At 41.5% G+C, this 21,716-nt stretch overlaps 1 protein-coding gene across 4 annotated transcripts in view; it reads left to right on the forward strand.

The window, feature by feature from the left end:
• sox13 (SRY-box transcription factor 13) overlaps positions 1-20,753 on the forward strand; it is a 48,530-nt gene extending 27,777 nt beyond the window's left edge. For 3 of the 4 annotated variants that reach the window (XM_069170807.1, XM_069170716.1, XM_069170895.1), the window contains 12 exons: positions 84-186; positions 1,530-1,616; positions 2,607-2,779; positions 3,146-3,214; positions 3,382-3,496; positions 6,241-6,317; positions 6,944-7,109; positions 8,974-9,098; positions 12,015-12,120; positions 12,985-13,155; positions 16,473-16,689; positions 20,179-20,753. In XM_069170807.1, coding sequence (XP_069026908.1) covers positions 84-186; positions 1,530-1,616; positions 2,607-2,779; positions 3,146-3,214; positions 3,382-3,496; positions 6,241-6,317; positions 6,944-7,109; positions 8,974-9,098; positions 12,015-12,120; positions 12,985-13,155; positions 16,473-16,689; positions 20,179-20,458 — 1,689 coding nt within the window. In that variant the 3' untranslated portion in view covers positions 20,459-20,753. The remainder of the gene's footprint in view (positions 1-83; positions 187-1,529; positions 1,617-2,606; positions 2,780-3,145; positions 3,215-3,381; positions 3,497-6,240; positions 6,318-6,943; positions 7,110-8,973; positions 9,099-12,014; positions 12,121-12,984; positions 13,156-16,472; positions 16,690-20,178) is intronic. The other variant, XM_069170979.1, reaches the window with a different exon arrangement.
• Positions 20,754-21,716: the final 963 nt, after the last annotated feature.

Genomic DNA, 21,716 nt, shown 5'->3' on the forward strand with positions numbered 1-21,716 from the left:
AAGGATTATTACCCATGTGGCAAGTATACTTTTCCTTATGCTGGTCGGATGTCCGTTGATGTTTTCTTTCTGTGTCCTGAAAGGAGGGCTCTCCTGGTAAGGAGCTCCCTCACAGGCAAAGCCCCATGAGACTGAAGGAGGCAAGGATGCATGATCGATCAGAGGGACAATCCAACTTCAAGGAAGGTCTGTCTAGACATAACCAAGGTCTCCCTACGCTCTCTGTTCTGCAGTCAGGACTAGTGTTGATAATACTGCCAAGTGGTCATTTCTAAAAAGAAGCTGTCCTGGTGATTGTTTAGTGATAATATAATTTTAAAACTGGAAATATCCCTCCTCTTTGTGGAGGTAAAGGTGTAGCTAATTTTATTTAGAACCTCAGCTGTGCAGACTGTTAATTTATTTATTTATTTTTTTTGGCCTGACCTATCACTGTTGATATTAAACTACTGTTTTAAATAATCTGACAAAATAATCTCAAATTTCCAAATTCCTCTAAAGCTTTTTGGACATATTGTAGAATTTATTTTTCAAGCATCCATCAGTAGCTTAAATTTGAGTGGAAAACTATGTATTTATGCTTCGATAACTTAAATGTTGAGCCACACTGGTGATGTGGTGTAAATTGCGCCAAAGTCTATGGATCGTCAGTCCACCATGGGCGCACAAACAAGGTGTGCTTTTCACAATTGGTACCATATTCAAGTATGTTTGAGCCCAAAGTCCACATAAATTACACTTGATGGTAATGTTTTAGAAACAGGTTGTTTCTACAACAGGGTGAGAGACGTACATGTATACGGATCTGCACAACAAGTACTCACCATTTGCCTCAGTATTTATTGGATTTGAAACAGTTTTATCAGTGCACCTTCACTGTCTGTTTCCTTTCTGCACCTCAATTCTATTTCCTTTGATGGCTGTCTTATTCTGTTACTCACGTATACACAAGTCAAATACAATTTTCCCAGCGACCAGACTTTGATGATTCCATATCTTATGAGTTTAAGTGCACTATATTCCGCTGCTATTCATCATTAAACAATGCAGTCTGCTTAAAATCGATGTGGAGAAGTGACAGTTTGTCTAGCAAAGCATGGGTGTTATTTTGGTTCCTAAACTTGATCAGATTCGATTTTTTTTGTCTGATTTTGTTCAATCCCTAACATGTGGAGTAAAAGGCTTCTCTATGAGCTGCTCTCAAGCCTCTCCCTGCCCTCAAGTCTTTCACCAGCCTGCACTCCTCGCCTTAAAATCTTTCTCAAATTTGCTCCACTCGCTGACCTTGGATTGTTCTCAGTCCAAATATTGATCCACTCAAACACTCAAAACTTCTCCCTGATGCACAAACAACCTCTGCCCTTCGACACCTCAAATGTCTTCTTCGATCAATGCCATTAGAAAGGCAGGAGAAACGCTCAGAAAGTAGTTTGGTGTCTGACATATTTAATTTGACAGAATATGTTTTTCACAACGTCTAGTGCTGCCCAGTGCGATTCTGCTGAGTACCTGTTGTATCCTGTTAACAGTTATGCCCACCATTGAGAAGCTGCTGAATGTTGACTGGAAGGAGAAACTTCTGGATAAAAGCACAGCAGGGGCAGGACAACTGAAAGGTCAGCTTTCAGGCAATACCAACTTTATAGCATTTATGTACCATATATATGAGATTATACATATGTCAGTCTTATTTTTCCGTTTACGTTTTAAAATGTAATGTCAAATGTTATATAGCACACATTTCAAAAGCATGCAGCAAAGCTGTCCGCATACATTAGTTTGGTACTCCATCAGATGAACAATTGTGCAATCAAAATTGTTGGTGCTAATTTGGCCGTAATCTGAGTATCTCAGAATTAATCACAAAATTCTTCCCCCTTTTAGTTATAGTCTTTGCCTTTAGTTTTGGCAATTGATGAAACATACTAAGTATATTATGATACATAAATCCATATATAAAGTGAGAATGCTTCCATTCAGAGAACATAATCCACCATTTTTCATTTAAACAGTTTGAGTTTGGTAGAGCAGCGCGTTGCTGCCACCGTGACAAAAATACATTTCCGTTTCCTGTCACAGCATTTTTTTTCTCATTATCATGAGATTACAAGATAACAATTTATTCAGTTTTACAAGAATATCTTATGACAATATATAACTCAACACAACAATGTAAAATCAAAGTATCTCTTATATCGTGATGATGGTTTTGTGAAATAATACATTTTTATAATGTAACAAAAGAAAGGGATATGTTGTTACAATGAGAAATGTTTCTTGTAAAAAAAATTATAAATTGATCGAATTTTAATGTAAACGGAGCCTGTACAAATTTGATAAAATTTTTTCTAACTTTCTTTTAAAAATATGAAACATATCTCGTTACAACAAGAACTTTTGTGGTCGAAAATAAGTTTTCCCAAACAAGAAAACGGAGAATTTTTTTGCTAGGGCTTTTTGCCATAACATGTTTGTAAGTTATATATATAATTATAATATAAATATATATATATATATATATATATATATATATATATATATATATATATATAAATGTGTATGTGCTCACAGTTTTTAGAGTAAGCTGGTGCTCTGACTCCTCCCAGGTACCCCTGAGTCTCTAGCAGAGAAGGAGCTCCAGTTGTTGATGATGATCAACCAGCTGAGCGGTCTAAGGGAGCAGCTACTGGGAGCCCATTCTGAGCAGAGGAACATGGCTGCCCTTCTCCTGGAAAAACAGCAGCAGCAGATGGAGCTGGCTCGCCAACAACAGGAACAGGTATCTCTTCGAATCTCTATATCCTCACGAGAACATGCAAACTTTTAATTTAAAAACAAATTTCTGTGTCTTTACTGTTTATTATCTTGATGAAAACTATAATGGGCCTTTCTAGCCAAATGGACAAACACCCCTCTTTCCATTGATGTTTGTGTTGTGTATAGTGTATATGAAGGCAAATTAGAAAGAACGAGTTCAAAGGCGATCTTTGTTTGAGATGTCATTTCATGCACAAGAGCACAGTGTCATCAGCTTGTTTTTTTTTTAGAATTCCTCTTCCTTGTAAATCCTGGCACCTACCTAAAATGCTACTCATGCATACAGTGCTGTGCTAGAAGCAGATAATGAACATTTCTTGTGTTTCAGATTGCCAAGCAGCAGCAGCAGCTGATCCAGCAGCAGCACAAGATCAACCTCCTTCAGCAGCAGATCCAGGTCAGCTTCTCTCAAGACCTTTCACCGTGTCCTCATATGTCATAGCAAGCAGCGCTAGAACGGGATAATCATTACAAGAAGCTCTCACTGCAGGTCTGGCAATTAGTATGTCGGACAAATGAGGCTGGAACCTTTATGTAAAGTATGTTTGTCCTGCTTTGTCCCAGCAGGTGAACATGCCCTACGTAATGATACCGGCTTTCCACGCCAACACCCAAACCATCCCGGTCACCTCTGACCCCCAGATGACCTTACCACTGCAACCAATCCCCTGCAAACCAAGTGAGTCATCAAGTAAAGTATCAGTTTTGGAAAAAGTCGGATTCCACACAATGGTTCCCAGTAAGTAAAATAAATATATAGAGCATACAAAACATGCAATGGATATCAGAAGTCCAGACCCATCTTTAATAGTGCATTTTCTGTTGCCTTGTGGTCTTTATAAAACCAAATCTTGGGTTTAGATTTTTATTTTTTTAAACAAAACAGCATTAAAACAGCTTAAGTTGTTGTTTCAGGAACCAATGATACAATCAATGTTGGGAAGATTACTTTCAAAATGTGAAAGCTTAGAGATTACTCGTTACCCTGTGCAGAATGTAATGAGTAATGTTACTGTTCATTACTTCTTCAGAATTTGTTTTTATTACTTTTCTGACAAATGTTTCAAAGTGGACAAAAAAAGCTTAAACAAAATCCCCAAAAAGATAAATCTAAACTAGTTAATCAAAACTTTGACAACAGTTCTCAACACTGATTATTGTTAAACTTGTATTAACAGGTTTTCAATACAACTTAAATTAAGACTGAAATGTTTTGATTTTAAAGCAGAAAAAGGAAAACAAGTCACAGCTATGTAGATCACAGCTGACTGCAGTAAAGGAAAAATGTTCCCAGAACCTCAAACAACATCTGCAACATACATGGCGGTCAGCTCCATGCTGAGTGATGACAGAACTATCAACAAAGCTGGCTACCGTTCACAGGTTTTGACACTGGTTCCTAAATGATTCTCTTTATTTTGTCCAACGACAATACCATCTGCCTTAGTGTGATTTCTAAAAGCAATGCACATTGCTTTGATTGGCAGGTGAGAGGCAATGAAAATTCAAACAAATCAAAAAATAAAGCTGCAAGAAGGGGCCCTCGCATGCCCTTGGCCGTTGGTAGGCACGGCTTTGCATTGTTATGCATTTTAGTTTTCAGACATTGTCCTGCGTGGTGTGCATGGCGGTGTACATGATGGACATAAATGCACATTTTCGATCACTTCCTGTGTCCACAATGTGTCACTATGTGTAGCATAATCATGGTCTTAAGAGGTGGATCTAGTTAACCTGCAAACGCACATGAAAGCATAAAACATCTCCTGCTGCCAGTAGGTGGTGCTACGACTATGACCAAATATAGGCTTATCGATGTCCTCAGGCTAGCACTTTAATCAAACAAATATTCTGGAAAATATTAAACAATGGACAATAAAGTTGCAACAACTTAAAGTTTAATGGCAAAATGTGCATTATGGCCATCATGACATGGACCCATCTTTCAAACAAAAGAGAAGCTTTATGAAAAAAAAAAAGTGTTGTCACAAAGTTCTTAAGATTATACACAAATTCAAGTCGGTTGGATAAATTGTCTTAGAGAAGTTCATTAAAGTACAACATGTGGAAATAGCAAAATATGGACACGAAATTCAGTGGCCTTCCTGTTGAGTTTAGGTTATGGTGCCAAGAGACTTTTTTTTTGTAGATCTGGATATGATACACATACCTACCAAATTTTGTACATGTTGGTGAAAGTAGCCAAAGGGGCTGCAATTTAGGGTGGGCTACCAATCCATGTACAAAAGCCATATCAGATGTAAATTGTCACCACTTTGGACGCGTGTGCCAAGTTTCATCAGTTTTTGAGTTCATTAGTGATTCAAACATGTTTTACCATAGGTGTGAATGAGACAGTGAATGGTCTTTGTTTCTGTCTGTCTTTCTGTGTTGGCCCTGTGATAGACTGCCTATTTGTCCAGGGTGTATCCAACCTTTGCCCAAAGTCAGCTGGAATAGGCTTTGAAGGCTGGAACTTAGTGCTGTAAAAATATTGCCATCAGTGCAGCTCCATAAGTTGCCATCCATGATTGTTTTTGGAAGAGAAGCTTAAGCATATGTATGTGCTTCAACTCAATCGCCTATTTTATAGAAATGGAAAGGTATCCAGGAGACTTCAGTCAAACAATATGGTTTTTCACACGTGTATGCTTGTACAGTTAGCAGGCTATAGAGGGCACAGCTTGGAAAGCCATAGCTTTGTGCAGTCTTTCTTTCACAAGTCTTAAAAGCTGTGCTCTTTGGTGACCTTGTCTTGTCTGTCTTTTCAAACTTAGAGACACAAGGCAAGCTTTTAAAACAGTGTAGGCGTAATTTAAAGATAGACATTTATTTGATTTTCTTTATTTCAAGAAATGCTTGTGTACATGTGAGTGCCTCAGAATGTTTTTGACAGATGAATGTAGAAACATTTCAAAAGACGGTTCTGTAGAAGAGGTCAGCTGTAGCCAGAAAGCCCTTTCAAGATATGCACAGAGTGAAGCTGTGAAGCAGAGTAAAGTGTGCTATTTGCCTATTTCATTTTGGTAGTGTCTTCCTTGTGGTTGTACATTTGCATATAACCTCACTGGCAATGGGGGTTTATATTTTGGGGACTTTTCCTGGAAGTCCAAACTAAAATCACCTCTTTTTTTTTTTTTTTAATTGCATTGTTCTTGTGTTGTGCAGGAGGTCGGAATAAACTTTATAGGAAAAGTGAAAGCACGCCTAATACTCTAAACTAAAGACATACTAAGAGGTCACTAACATTTCACTGTTGGCAACTATTGCAAATAGTCACCAAACATTTTGTTCAACAGCAGATTGTTTAAACTAGATTCTCTGTGATGCTCCTTTTCTTTCTTTTTTTTTACATCTTAAGCTATGTTTGAATCTATGCATTTATGGTTTGCGACCAGTGAAAATGCTTTTCACCTTTCACAGCTCTGGATTATCCAATCCAGTTGATGCCGAACACTCACTCCACCCCTCTGAAGAGGAACAGTGGTGCCTTCCGACAGGTACAATTTTGCTGTTGTATATAATAAATATCAGCCAGTTTGTACTGTTTCAATGGACATATTACTGAAAGGGTGTGAGAAGGTTTACTGTAGTGTGTGTGTGATGTTTTGTGTACGTGTGGTTTAAGAAAAGAAAGTGACGCTCTCTGGATTGAACAAATAATATTCTTCTCTGGTATTTGGGAAGCTGAAAAGCTTTAGGAATACACCACACCCTTTGTTCAAAGGTCTAAGATGTGTGGTATAGGTGTGTGTGTGTGTGTGTGTGTGTGTGTGTGTGTGTGTGTGTGTGTGTGTGTGTGTGTGTGTGTGTGTGTGTGTTTGTGTGTGTGTGTGTGTGTGTGTTTGTGTGTGTTTGTGTGTGTGTGTGTGTGTGTGTGTGTAGCATAAACTATATTTGCACAGCAGGTTCTCAAGCATGGATAGACCAACACAGCTTAGATAAACAAAAGGGAAGAAAGGATGACAAAAGACCAAAAATGCTACAAAGGTGTGACAAATACGCTCTGACATGCCAAATGTGCCGTGCATAACCGGAATACACGCACACCCTTGCCCTTGGTGGTTACGCCTGAATGTGTGCAAGTAGCCCCACCCCTGCTCATCTGCTCTCACTGTGTGTTTAGGAAGCCAGTCAGCCCTTGAACCTGACCTCCAAGCCAAAGGGGCTGGAGCTGGGGAAAACACCCAGTCCGCAGGGCCTGGAGCTGGGATCGCTGGTGCTGCATGGGGCCTACAGACCCAGAGATCTCCAGAGAGAGGTGTCCCACAGCCCACCACAATCTGCCCTCAGTAAGTTATGCAGACAGTTACAGTGCTGTCATAGGTGGGGAATTTGTGGTCGCAAAGCTGAAAAAAGTCGAGCTGCGCTGTCTTGCTACGAGTGTTTACCCCATGCACTGCACAGAGCAGTAAAGTAGTTTACCTGAAATGGTAATGAAGCTCCAACTATATACTATATATATATATATAAATTCTTCACAATAAAAGCATCCCACCGGTTGGAAAGCTTTGCAAATCTCGGGAAGTGGAAAATCACCCTCTGAGTTTCAGGTTTGTCACAGTAACAGAGTTTAACTGCCTCTTTATTAGCCACATGAGCCCTCTTTCAGTGAGCAGGGGGTGTTTTCTTTTTCACCCATTGCACTCACTGATATGGTTCTTAGTACTTAATGTCACCAGTTATCAATGTGTCAGCAACAGCTCAGAAGACTTGCATGGATATAAACATGCACAAAAATCAGTTTCGAACATTTATTCGTTCTTGAGTACTTTAAAGTCACAATGTGTAGCCTTTCTTTCAAATTATGGTGATGACATAATTTGTGGCTTAAGGGCAACTGTCGGTGCTGACATTTTTAATTTTACTACTTGATGTGCCAAAGTCAACCATTTTAAAAGTCTACACAGTAGCTTTAAATTCAAAGGAGTGACATACAGTAGTCCTTGTCACTTGTAATCCAACAGCCACCGACAGCTAATATGAATAAATAGACAAAGAGAGAACTGCCTATAGAGTTTGATTGGCAACAAACATAGTTAAATTTAAAGCAGGCACTTTTAAAATCATACTTCAAAAACAAGGACCACAGTCTGGACTTTTGTTTGCATATGAAAAACTGAGCATTAATGACTTTCTGGCATTTCCAGACAGAGGATATGAAACAAATCATCATCTGTAGGTGACTGGTGATAATATCCGTGATGTCTTTCTATAGGAGGGCTCCTGATGATGACTGATACTTACCTTTCTCCGTCTCATTAGGGGTACAAGCAGCTAAGCTGTGCAAAATGTATTGTTTTTGTTCTGATTTTTCTTATTCTGCGCTAAAAGTGATTCGACAGCAAAAAACGTAAGGCCTCGAAACACCAAAATCAGCCAGTGTGTTGGTAATTTCCCCCACTACCCAAGTCCCAAAAGATAATTGGCACTTTAAAAATTCAGTTTGCATTTTTCCTCATAGCTCAGCAGTGTGGCATATGGTCAAATTTCTTTCTTGATGTCAATCGCTGAATTCATCTGCATCTTTGTTTCACTGGTCTTCTGCTCTAAAAATGTCAAGTAACTTTTTCTCCATTTTCTTGAAAACCTTTTTTTTTTTACATTGTGTTAGTCACCGCTGGAACAATAATTATGAAACTTTACCAAGATCATCTACACACTTTCCTGATGTACTTTTGTGAAGAAAACATCCAAGAGAAACTGTTTGAAATTACACAACCCAATGAATCTTTATGAAGACTGGCTGTGGCTCAGACGGTAGAGTTTAATGGATGATTCTTTATCAAAATGTCAAAGTACAATAGATATTGTATGTCTCGCCAATGCATTTTCAACATATCACCACAATATGGTTTACCTAGCTTGTAGTCTTGATAATTCACCAGTCTGATAGGATGAATTAGTGGGTTAGATCAAGAAGGGACTTGGGGTTTAACCCCATTTTAATATTTAGAGGAGTTCCCCACCTAGAATCTTATAGGTTTGTTTTTCTAAATGAAACAAGAAACTAGCTTCCAAATGCTTCAGATCCACTCAGACCCTTATTTTTGCCACTTGTGGCTATATTTTTCCTTTCCTTTTCTTCATCACCATGATTTCCGTGTTCCTCACTGTTTGCTCTTCTCCTCCCCTTTGCTGTGTTTTTGTCTTCAGGTTTCCTGGGAGATGGTGACGTGGTTACTCAGGCCATCCACGATGCCCAGCAGCTCCTGCGGAGTCACAGCAGTGGTGGGCAAGAAAGGGAGAGGGACAGGGGGAGAGATGGCAGTCGAAAGATGGTGAGCTGATGTTAACACTACACAGTAGTCCCAAAGTTTGTTTTGAGGTCTGTTCTGACATCGGCCTTATTTTGGAGATGTAACGGTAATTTTATATGTTGCTCTAATTTCTGAAAAAGCTCCTGAGACGCTTTTAGGTTAGGTTTGACTAAACCTTTAACTCTTACAAAATTGCAAAGACTAAATGCCTTAAGATCATCTTACAGGGTATAGCAGCACAAAATAAAACATGCACAGACAGAAACTTAAGACTGGTCACGTGATTTATCACTATTTTTAACTCTCCCACACTCTTACCTGACATATTTTTACATCTTTTTCATTTCTGTGCAGTCTTGTCCCTTAGCACTCCAGGTTTCCTAGTTCACCTCAGATAACGTAGCTTATTTTTGTTCCAGGCCTTGCTATTGGGAACTTTCTCTACCAAATAGGCCTACTATTACAACTCCGTCTCCATCTGGAAACTGAGGAGAGCAGTTGCTCGAGGTTTGAAAGTGAAATATTGTCCAATTCCTGCCTTAGTCAGGCCAGTTTAGCACCTGGACTCTTCTTCTATAGAGCCATGCTGTTGTAATACGTGGAGAATGTGGCTTGGCATTGTTTTGCTGTAATATGCAAGGCCTTCTCTGAAAGAGATGTTGTCTGGATGGCAGCATTTGTTGCTGCAAAACCTGTATATAATGTTCAGCATTAATGGAGCCTTCCCAGATGTGCAGGCTACCCATGCCACGTGCACGAATGCACCCCCATACCATAATGGATGCTGGCTTTTGAACTGTAAGCTGATAACAAGCTGACTGGTATTTTTCCTCTTGAGCACGCAGAGCGTGGTGTCCATGATTTTCAGAAATAATTTCAAATTTTGATTTGTCAGACCACAGGACAGTTTTAGACTTCGCCTCAGTCCATCTTAAATTAGCCCAGGTCCAGAGGAAGCAACAGTGTTTCTGGATCATGTTTATGTATGGTTTCTTCTTTGTGTAGAAGACTTTTAACCTGTGTTCACCGAAAATATTTTTTTAGAAGTGTTTCTGAGCCCATGCAGTGATTTCCACAATAGAATTGTCTGTTTTTAACGCAGTGCCCGAAGATCACTGCCATCCAGTGTTGATTTTCAGCCTCGTCCCTTGCATACAGATATTTCTGTGGATTCTCTGAATCTTTTAATGATATTATACCCAATTATGTTACTGATTTGTTGCCAGTTAACCTAATTAGTTGTGAGATGATCCACCAAGTGTGTTTTAGCATTACACAACTTTTCCTGTCTTTTGTTGCCCCAGTGGGCCAAAATACTGCAGATACAAATGTGCATGCATGTCCCTTTAGATATGAACCCTGATTTAAAGGCTACTCTCACACTAGCAACAACTAGGAGACACTTAACTCTCATCCTTCTGTGGTGCACGGGCGTCCAGGGTGAAGCCACCACAATGCGCTGAGGTTCCGAGTGGCATGCCTGGATCGAGTGGCACCCGGTGTCACTTTCTCGTGTACCCCGACATCATTTCTTTCAGCCGTGGAGCAGGCCGCCAAAATTTCTTTTGGACACGGGGTTGTCCGGTCGAAAGCAAGGCCCAGACTTGAGTTGTGTTTTTAACACCGGTCTTGCAAGGGCAACCGCCAATCCTCTCTGGCAGCAGCCAATGCCAGGATAGGTCTGCAGCCATGGATGGGGGGGTGATGAGAAGCCCAGGCGCCCCCCCCCCCCCCCCTCCCATATCGCTCACGTCGGGAAACAAGAAGCCACAGAGTGAGCGAGAGGGGGTGACGAGCCAGTATATCAACAAAGAATATCGCCAAATCATAATGTAAATAGATGGAGTGTGGAATGCAGATACCCTCTCACTGATCAAACTGCAAATGAGGAAGCAGTCTCAGTCTGCCTCTCTTTCTTTGACTGACATCTAGCGGTCTAATCAGTGGGTCAGAGTCTGGTTTAGAGTTACAGGGAGTCATGCTCCTCCTGAGCATTTAATCAACGGACAAATACCACAGCTGTGGTGTACCCACCTACCCTGTTACAGCTCGGCGTAAGTAAACAGTTATTCTACCGTCACGTGCTGCATTGAAAAAGTAAAACGTCAGAGATTGAGTTTGCTGTAAGTGCTATTAAAACTTTTGAAAACTGCCGATTTTTCTTGGGAGCCTGATTCTAAAAACACCCAGTTGTTATTTTTTGTTTTGGTTCTTGTAAAAATGGTCTTCTATTCTGGTCTTGGTTTTCATTCTCTGAGGTGGCTGAAGCTGTGGTCTCAGCCTCGTCCTGAGCAACAGCTGTTGCAGCCTCACAATACCACAAAGGCTTCAGTGTGGCATTGACTGAGCCACCTGCCCTCTCTCTTTGTCCACAGTAATACTGTACTCTCTGTCTCGCCTCCTCGTGTTCCTCCTTTCCTCCTGCTCCTCCATTATCCTGCTCCATCTCGCCTTCCCTGCTGCATTAATACCAATACTGTTGACTAACCTATTTTAGTATTACTTTCCACCCCGCTGCATGGGGATAAAAAAAAAAAACATTTTACAACACAGGAACGGGTGATAGATAATACACCAATGGTGTGGTAGTTTTGAGTTTAGAGTTGCCACATATCCATCTCTGCCCGTCTCCTTCACCTTACCTTCGTCCAACGATAAACACCATTCTTCCTCGTCCATAGCATTATGGTTTCCTGTCTTTGCATTTACAGCTCTACATTTAAACAGCAGCTGATATGGCGAGCGTGCCATGTCTTTACCTTAAATAGAGCTCTGTGCAACACATGCATGCTCTGAACGCACCCCTTGAACATTGGGTCATCTTTTTTACTGCAGTCCAAATTCAAATCGTCCCTTTGTGCAGGAGTGCGAATAGTTGTGTGACTGTACGGCATGTCTGACTTGATCTGTCTTTGTCTTTTTTTTTTATGTCTGCAGGAGTATAAAGGTTCTCCCCACAACGAGAGAATTTCACGCTGTGAGCGGAGTAAAGACAGACACGGCCTGCCGTCCGCAGAGGACCACCTCAGCAGTGACTCGGAGGGTAGGTGGCCATGGAGGACCCTGTTTAATACTCGGCATTGCTCGATAACCTGCCAACCAGAAATGTTATCATTCAAACATGTTTTATTATTGCTTCATCTGAATATCACGTTTACATTTGAACATCGAAAAGTATCCACGACCTTCATTTTACCTTTCCATTGTCTTTGTGGTTCAAACCTCAGGGTCGAGAGTGTAGGTGTGGAAAGTAAATCGTAACTGTTTGTGAACGCTGATGTTTGTGGGAGAACAAGAAAATGTTATGATCAAGAACTTCCAATTCAGGAAGAAAGAAATGGGGATGTCCTGAGGCATGATACTGTTAGGTTCAAATAATCGCCTGATTGCGATTGTTTGAGTTGCCCGCAATCATTTCGCAGAATTGTTAGAATCGTTTCCCTTCATCTGTATGAGCTTGATGCCTCGATGGAGCTAACCAAAATGTCATATTTTCTTGTTGTTGTCCACCATTTGAGGTTTAACTGGCGCCCTTTTAATATGTCATCTTATTGCATCTTGGTTTAATGGCACATGAGTGAAGAATTAGTGGTGCCGACTGTTTATGTAGAGGCCCTTAACTTTAGACTGTTGCATTTTTATGAGCATCTATTGACATTAACATCATGGGTTTATATGCGAACCCAAACACCGCAGCATTGCTTTCAGCACATTTTCATTTTAAGCCAAATAAAAAAAGTAGATCTGATCATTTGAAAGAGGAGATTTGCCATATTTGCATCAAAAAAGTGGCGGTCAAAGTAAAATGGAAATTTTTTTTTTAAATTAATATCAATTGAAAATTAATGATCGTGACAGTCTGTCAATACTGTATTCCAAACCCAACCTGTAACCTTGTTTCCTCTAGGTACACTGCCTGTCTCGGTCCCAGGCAGCTACGCAGAAGCCCGACCCCCTCCCTCCTCAGGCCACATCAAAAGGCCCATGAACGCCTTCATGGTGTGGGCCAAAGACGAGCGCAGGAGGATCCTGCAGGCCTTTCCTGACATGCACAACTCTTCCATCAGCAAGATCCTAGGTGAGCCCAGCACTGGGTAGTGGTGGGTTTCTCTCTGTGTCTCTATTCTGAGATGCTGCCTGGCACATGTGAGGACATGAAGAGCCACCTGCTTCTCCAACCAGACACACACTCATACACACATGCATACCAATTTTGCACAAATAAATATATACTTATACTATATTATTACTAATTACTTGTTAAATACTTCACGTCTGTATGAAGCATGGTTTATTCCAAAACACTACAATAGTGGGATGATTAAGACACAGGTAAATTAAAAGTTGAATTCAGAAGTAATAAAACACGTTGCGCCGTTCAATCCATCGCAGGGTTTTGCAATCAACATGAAACGTAGTAGTATTTAATATGACAGAAACCATATTTGGGAAAAATTTATTTGAGGTGTACTTATTGTACTACTAGTCTACAGATATCTGTCTTGTGCATATTTATGTACATTTGTCCTTTGAATAGCTTAAGAACTGCTTCAAACTCGGTGGATGTGTTGCTGGGGACCCGAGGGGATGCACTGGTGAACTTAATGTAATTTGGACACGCAACACTTTTGATATTATAACATTTTCATAAAAAGGCAGCCGCAAACTTTGCAACCCCAGTCTGCTTACTTGGAAACCCACTTTTTCTGCAAGTGTCGGCGGAGTCCCCATTCTGATGCAGCAGCAGGTCCGCAGAGCACGAAAGTGGACGTAGTCCAATGTTTCTTCAACCTAATTAAAAGCAGGATTTGTCCTACTATTAAAACACTTAGGAGCAACACCAAGTCACTTTCACTTTGCACCGAAGCCGAATAAAAACTACGGCCGTGGCGAGGTCGAGCGGGGAGGACAGACAGAGGGTGTTAGAAAGCAGAATACTGACAAGCGATCGTGACACCGAAAGGGACAGACCCTAAGGTGGGAACAAATACCGAGTTCAAATTAGTTAGTAACTGGTCACACTGTCTCCTGTCCTCACAAACCAGCATATACTCCCTAAGCAGAGCAGGAGGACAGAGAAGTGACCTATGGATTGTAGGGTGACTGATAGTGATGACTGATGTCTGTGCTGTTAAAACAATATATTGTCATATTTAAAATATAAGGTAGTAGAACCAATAAGAGTACTGATAAAGAACCAGACTGATAAGAGTCGCCTATGGATAGCATAACCAAAGACGGTTTAATCATTAGTAATCATAAGTCTAAAATTCTGTAAAAATGCAGTTTTTCATTAAATAGCTACAGCTGGCTGGGCTGGTTTGAGGAAAGAAGAAGAAATACTGTTAAATAAACAAATATTTAGTGTGGAGAACTTGAATAAGGTTTAAGCCTGTCTGTCTACTCAATCTTTGTTTGCTGATTTCATAACAAAATCACATCTTAATATTAAATAATTTCAGGGATCCTTTCAGTGGTGGAAGAAGTATTCAGATCCTTAAGTAAAAAGTACCAATACCACACGGAAAATATTGCTTTACAAGTAAATGCCCTGCATTTAATACCTTAATTAAGTAATAGTATGTAGTATGGCAAGTACAAGTGAACACTGTGCAGTAAAATGGTTCCGTTCAGTGTTTACTATTATGAAATGTATTAAGGTGAAGATTACTGCTGCATTATTGTTGTGTGTGATGCATTTTACGGCTTTAGATGTTTAAGGTTGTGCTACTTTTAATAACTATGTGCTTGGGTAGTTTAATCTAAAGCATTACTATATAAGATCATCATATGTTTAGCAGTCAAGCACGTCTATCCCTACGCCCGCAGCAAGCTGCTGTGACCCACATTGCCAGCCACCAGGGGGCAATTGAAATGTTTTAGCTTGACTACTGGGAAGCTATCATATCCTCCATTCATCGTTGCTGTAGAACTTTAATTAGACAGTTTCTGACTTTTTTCAACTTTTGTTACATTTACAGACTGTTTTGACTTGTCAGTTATGTAGTTCTGTTATTTGAATGCTCTTGCTGCAAAAGTAAAACTTTGAAATAGCATCACTAATAGGCCTGTTGGCTGAAAGTGTTTCGCTAATGTTGACATGCTTTGTGAGGTGATCTCTATGAACCAAGAGTTGAAAGAGATTACTTCAATTTCAGGTACTAGAAAATTAGGCATTATACAGTCTCATGCAATTTGAAAATGTTCTCCCAACATTTCTGAAAATATGACGGTCTGCTCACGAGGCAAGCCAGCAAGTCAGTCGGATTTATATTACTTAAATTTCAAAAATCTGCCCGCCTTACCTTTTAAGATGAATGAATTTTTTTGTCAGTTTCACTGTGCAATAAAATTCTTAGTCCGCATTCCTTCTGTTCACCAGGAGGAGAGAGTATTATCAAACTATGAACAAAAATAGACTAAATATAATATATACCTGAGGTTAATCGTAGCAGATGTGTGCAACAAAGAAGAGACATTTCATATCGGTGACTTTTCTTTCTCATAATTCCAAGAAAAGATCTCATAATTAGATCATGTATAATGGTACAGGAGGGAGTATTTACAGATTTTGGTCAAATGATTTTGGAATCTCGTCATAATTTAAGTCACTTTCTGTACTATTAGTGCTGCTTCTATACCACAGAGCTGGTCTATATTCTGGAGGCCCAGACGCCTCTAAAAGCAACAGGCGAAGTTAGTTTTAGAGTCAAATATCAGGAGTCAGTTCTGAACAACAAGGAATAATTATTTATAGATGTGTTAAATAAACTTTTTGAGAATATGATTATCTTTTTTTGTCCACTGCAAATAAACACTTAGAAATCTCAGAAAAAAGAAGCTTCAGGGCTTGCCTGACAATCATCAAGTTTTTGCGTTTTCATTGAAGCAATTCAGTGATAATGGTCAGTACATCCAGTGGTACATAAAAAAATGGAATTGTAATTTGCTAATTCAGCGTGTTTCATTTTCCAAAGATACTTGATTGATACTTGATTAAAATGTTTAATGTTTAAAAACGGTGACATTAATATCCCATTTTCTCAAACCAAGAAGGAAATCAAAGTGTATTAACCACACCTTAACTTTTTCTCGCATGAGAACCTTTGTTATAATAACAGGAAAGAGGGTCTGGACACATCTCGAAAAGAATTTAACCAAAAGATAAAAAGCTGTTATTGAATGACAAATTTCAGTTTTTGTGAAAGGTACATTTTACATAAAACAAATTACATGATGCCAAAAATCAGACTTAAAAACCTAAATCTGTGAATAAGACTAAAACTAACACTTAAACTGGAGACCAAAAAGGCATTTGCAGCATACCTGACTTTTAGTCGCTATAGATGGTCTGTAAACCCGCCTTCCGTTGTGCCAATGTGTGTATGTCTGCAGGGTCCAGGTGGAAGGGCATGTCCAACCAGGAGAAGCAGCCTTACTATGAGGAGCAGGCGAGGCTGAGCAGGCAGCATCTGGAGCGCTATCCCGATTACAAATACAAACCCCGGCCCAAAAGGACCTGCATTGTGGAGGGACGAAGGCTGAGGGTGGGCGAGTACAAGGCCATGATGAAGAGCCGCCGGCAGGAGCAGAGAGCAACCTACACACACAGGTAGAAACTACCGAGATAATGTGAGAGAATTTGTCCCTGACAGACAACACCCGCAATTCACTCCACTGACAAGAGTGTGCGCTGCACCTTCACACACTGTAGACAATGCCAGCAGCTCTTGAAGCTCTTTTTTTTTATTATTATTATTTCTGAAGACACAAACAAAAGTGGAGTATTAAAATGGCAGCTGGGCTGTTTTTTAGTCTGTCCTCGACAATGAATGGAATCCCTCTCCATTAGTCCCTCGAACTCCTCCAATAATGGCAGAGGGGGAGGAGGAGGAGGAGAAGGAGGAGGAGGAGGTTGGAACTGTTAACAGCGGTTGGTTTTGAGTGCTTCTTCCGCCTCGCCACATCTTTTCTCCTTTAAACTCTGTTAGAACTAAAACATCAATATCAAAATGTCACAATGAGCTAAGAATTCTAATTTAATTACTTATAAAGTTTTTACTGGTTTTGGGGCGAGTTACTGGGATATACTAGGATATACTAGGATAACAGCAATTGTTATTTCTGGTAGATGGTAGGTTCAGCCTGATGTGTTGGATATGTTGTTGCTCACCAGTACACGAGGGCAGATCAATAAGTTCCGAGGCTGCTGACCGTGCGCGAGCGCAGAGCGCAGCGCCACGACGTGCACAGAAGCAGAAGGAAGATACAACACTTAACGTGTAAAGCGGTACAAATTTAGTCGCTTTCATCGTCATCGGTTCCTGAGTCGCACACACATTCTTGTGAGCAGTGGATCTTGTGTGTCCGCAATGTCTCCGTGGACATGGTGGTCAACCTCTCGCCACCGAGCTATTCTGTGATTTTTTTTTTTCTGAGGCGTCTTGAGGAAAAACAGTTCGTTCAAAATACCCGAACTGTTGCGCAATGGCGCTTGGGTTCTCCAACACGACAGGGCGCCAGGTTCACAGCTTGTCGAAAATGCACAAGTTTCTCGCCCACCAGAACGCAACCGCAACCGTCGCTCCCCACGTCTCCTGCTCGCCAAATGTGGCTCCCTCCCGCCTCTTTCTGTTCGCCGATAATTTGTCAAACTTTGACGAGTGCTCTCTTCTCAAGTTCCAGCTGCGTAAACCGTTGCAGATGCCCACCCCCCCCCACCCCCACCCCCCAGGTCCACTGCTCACAAAAAAAATGTGGGTAACTCTGGTACCGATGATAATCAAGCGATAAAATGTGTACCAGCTACTCATCGGGGTTACACCTCTCTCCTGCTCCGTTCACGTCAACGCTGCTGTGCTTCCATGCGTCCGCACAAGCGGCCGTCCCGGAGCTTATTGATCTACCCTTCGGAAGCGCGCCGTATCAAATCGTTCACGATAATACCGGTATCATTTTCAGACGATATAAAAAAAAAATGTACATCGTGATGAAGGCAATTTTCCGACCTCCTGGCGTAACGACGTCACACCGTTACGCACCGGAAACGTACGGCATACGCTTGCCGCTTATCGGCCGTCAAACACGGCCGAGAGCCGCTGTATTCTCAGGGTTTTCAACTTGGTGTGAGTTTAATTGACGGTCGCGCTATTTTTCCTCCGTTCCTCCGCTGTCCTCGCTGATGTTTCACACCGGGCAGCTCCACCCTGCTCCACACACACAGAGCTGCACACACACACACACACACACGCACGCACGCACACAGAGCTGCACACACACACACACAGAGCTACACACACACACACACACACACACACACACACACACACACACACACACACACACGCACGCACGCACGCACGCACACAGAGCTGCACACACACACACACACACACACACACACACACACACACACACACACACACACACACAGAGCTCCACACACACACACACACACACACACACACACACACAGAGCTGCACACACACACACACAGAGCTGCACACACACACACACACACACACACACACACACACAGAGCTACACACACACACACACACACACACACACACACACACACACACACACACACACACACACACAGAGCTGCACACACACACACACACACACACGCACAGAGCTACACACACACATACACACACACACACACACACACACACACACACACACACACACACACACACACACACACACACACACACAGAGCTGCACACACACACACACACACACACACACACACACACACACGGAGCACTGCAGAACGCTCAGGTGAACAATTCGACTCGTTACAAAATAAAAGTGCTACAAAAGCCCAAAACTACGTTATTAATGGACAAACGTCGACCCTAAACTTCAGAACATGGCTGAATCTGCCGACGGCGGTGAGGAGGTAATTAGAAGCCCTGCAAGTGATCGTGGTCGTCGTCCTGGCAGAGCAGCAGCTCTCCTGCACCCCTAGATTCTCTCTCGGCGCTGTTTACAGGATCTGAATCTCACCGAGATACTGTTGTTTACAAACTGAAGTGTTAACGGTTCATTTTTGCTTAGATTTAAATGAATATTTGAAGGTGCAATGTTACATTTATACTGACAAATCTATAACACTTTTGTTTAAATTTTATGTGATCAAAATTAATAATCAAATATTTTTAGGATTTTGTCAGATCGTAAAAAATATCCGTTATCGCAAAAAAAAACCAACATATTTTGATATTATTTTAAGGCCATATCGCCCATCCCTACAACCCTTACACACTAGGTAATGTGCTGTTGGTCCTTCAAGTGAGGTGAAAACAGCTCCGACCTGTCAAGGAGTGGATTCGACAAGATGTTTGCAGCAGATCTTTTAAGTCCTGTGTAGCCAAGTTCAGACCAAGGACTCGTGATGTGACGCAACTGTTTTAAAACATTGCCGGGGGGAAAAAGTTGCAGCGGCGCGAACTGGCCCCTCTCGGCTCGACTCAAACCAGCTGATGGTGTCACCAGGGACTCAGCTCGTGAAGTTGCAAGTGGGACGATAGTCAGTGTTCGTTCTGTTAACACTCCTCTAAAGCAGAAAACTGCTCTGGAAAAAAAAAAAAAAGGCAAGACAAATTGACAAAACAAGGGAGATCTCCTGTCTGGAGATCACGGCATAAATTCCCTTGAAGCACTAACGGGTGCTCCAAATCCTCGATGCTTTTTTGTTTGTTTGTTGTTGTTGTTGTAATGTTTATGCAGTTTTCAACATGACTCTTGATCACTATCCTCGTTCAACTTTTAAGACACCACAAATTCAATCCAGCTACAAAAAAAAAAAAAAAAAAAAAGTCTGAAAAACAGTCAGTTAAAACAGAAGTACAGAGAGACGTTACATCGTCCCATCTCGTTGCTTCGGTTTAAACTGGCGGGTTTCTTAAGTTAAATCGACGTCGTGTTTGTCGAATTAAAAACGGCCGTCCTGCTGACGATTGCGGCAAAAAAAACGGTTAAGAGCAACCGGCGTGCACCGCGGTTCCTCAGTCGAACCTTATTCGTGGTATGAAAGGGTTTCCGAATAAACAGTCTGAGTGTACGCTTGCCCACTTCCTGTCTTTTCAGTCAAACAGAACCGCAGCAGATCCATTACTCCCATAGCGACGGCCCATACCCGGGCGCTGGCAGCTCGGTCTCTGTCGCAGCCATGCCCTTCCACCCCGCGCTGCTGGAGCATTACCTACCGCAAGCCCCGCCCGCCCCGCGCCGAGCCGAGGGCCAGGCCACGCCCACCTCTCTGGCCAGGGAGAGGGAGAGGGAGAGGGAGCGACCCACATACAGCGAAGGAGAGGAGAGTGACGGAGGGGAGAGGAGCGAGGGGGAACTGGTGCTCCTGACGGACTGAAGAAGGCCGGCACGGGTTGGCAGAGGGAATAATAGGAAACTAAACGATTGAGACGCGGGAGGAAGAGAGGCGAGGTGCAGCTGAGGTGGACGAGGAGGGGTGCTCTTTTGTTTAGACGACAGTGAAGAGAGGAAGAATGGAGGATGAAAAGTGAACGTGTAAATTAGCACGGGTCTGAAAATGAAACCCTGCCCCGTTTACAAAAGCACACATTTCCACTCTTAAAGATACGATGACGTGACCTGGTTTGCGTCAGAGCTCTGGAGTTACCGCCGCATTTCAAACAACGTTGGGGGGGGGGGGGGGGGGGGGGGGCGATGTGTTAAAATGTAAATAAAAAAAAACGGAATGCAATGATTTGCGAATCATTTAAACCCATATTTAATCGAAAATAAACCAAAGACAACATATAATATGTTGAAACTGAGCATTTTTATTGTTTTATATATATATATATATATATATATAAAAAAAAAAGTGCGCTCTTTTTTGAATTTGATGCCAGCAACACTATATACATGTTTTACATGAAATATGTGTTTACATGATTTGCAAATCATCGCGTTCTGTTCGCGTTCTCATTTTACACAGCAGGTTTTTTTTTGGGGGGGGGGGGGGGTGGAAACGGGGTTGTATAAAGTAGAAAGGTTTGTCGTTGAACCCCTAAATGCTTCTTGTTTTCCTCCCATGTTTTGCATCCGCAAGGATCAGAATCATGGCAGGAAACTTTGAAAAGAATCGTAAAAGTTCAATAGAATACCTTTTGTTGTTTTAATCTGTTAACAGATGAGGAGGCCCACCGAGGCCTGTGTATGTTATCAGCGAGTCAGCTCTGCCCCCTGCTGGTGAAGGCTGTTTATTACTTGATGGAATCACTCGGGAGAAGTCGAGCTCCTCTGCTATTTGTGACATAGGCTGCTTGTTGCAACACATGCCGTTCAGATCCTTCCACATTTAATTCGATTTTGAGGGATTCAAAAGTGAGATTTAAAGATATTTTTCAGCAGTTTTGTCATTGCACTTCCGTAAAGTGTCCGAGACTGTGAAGAAACAAATGGTTTGATTTGAAGCAGCAGACCTTTAGTCCCTACGTTTATGTTATAAGCCCCCCCCCCCCCCCAAAAAAAAAAAATACTCACAATGCCACTTGATGTTATATTTCTTACAGTTTGACTGGTAAAAGGCCATGTGTCAAACTCCACACTCCTCATACATAACAAATTATTTCTGTTCTAAACATTTTTAGCCTCTTAAACCA

The sequence above is a fragment of the Embiotoca jacksoni genome, unplaced genomic scaffold (assembly GCF_022577435.1).
Source record: "Embiotoca jacksoni isolate LCO1_2020_lvr unplaced genomic scaffold, fEmbJac1.0.p SCAF_1, whole genome shotgun sequence".
NCBI classification, from domain to species: domain Eukaryota; kingdom Metazoa; phylum Chordata; class Actinopteri; family Embiotocidae; genus Embiotoca; species Embiotoca jacksoni.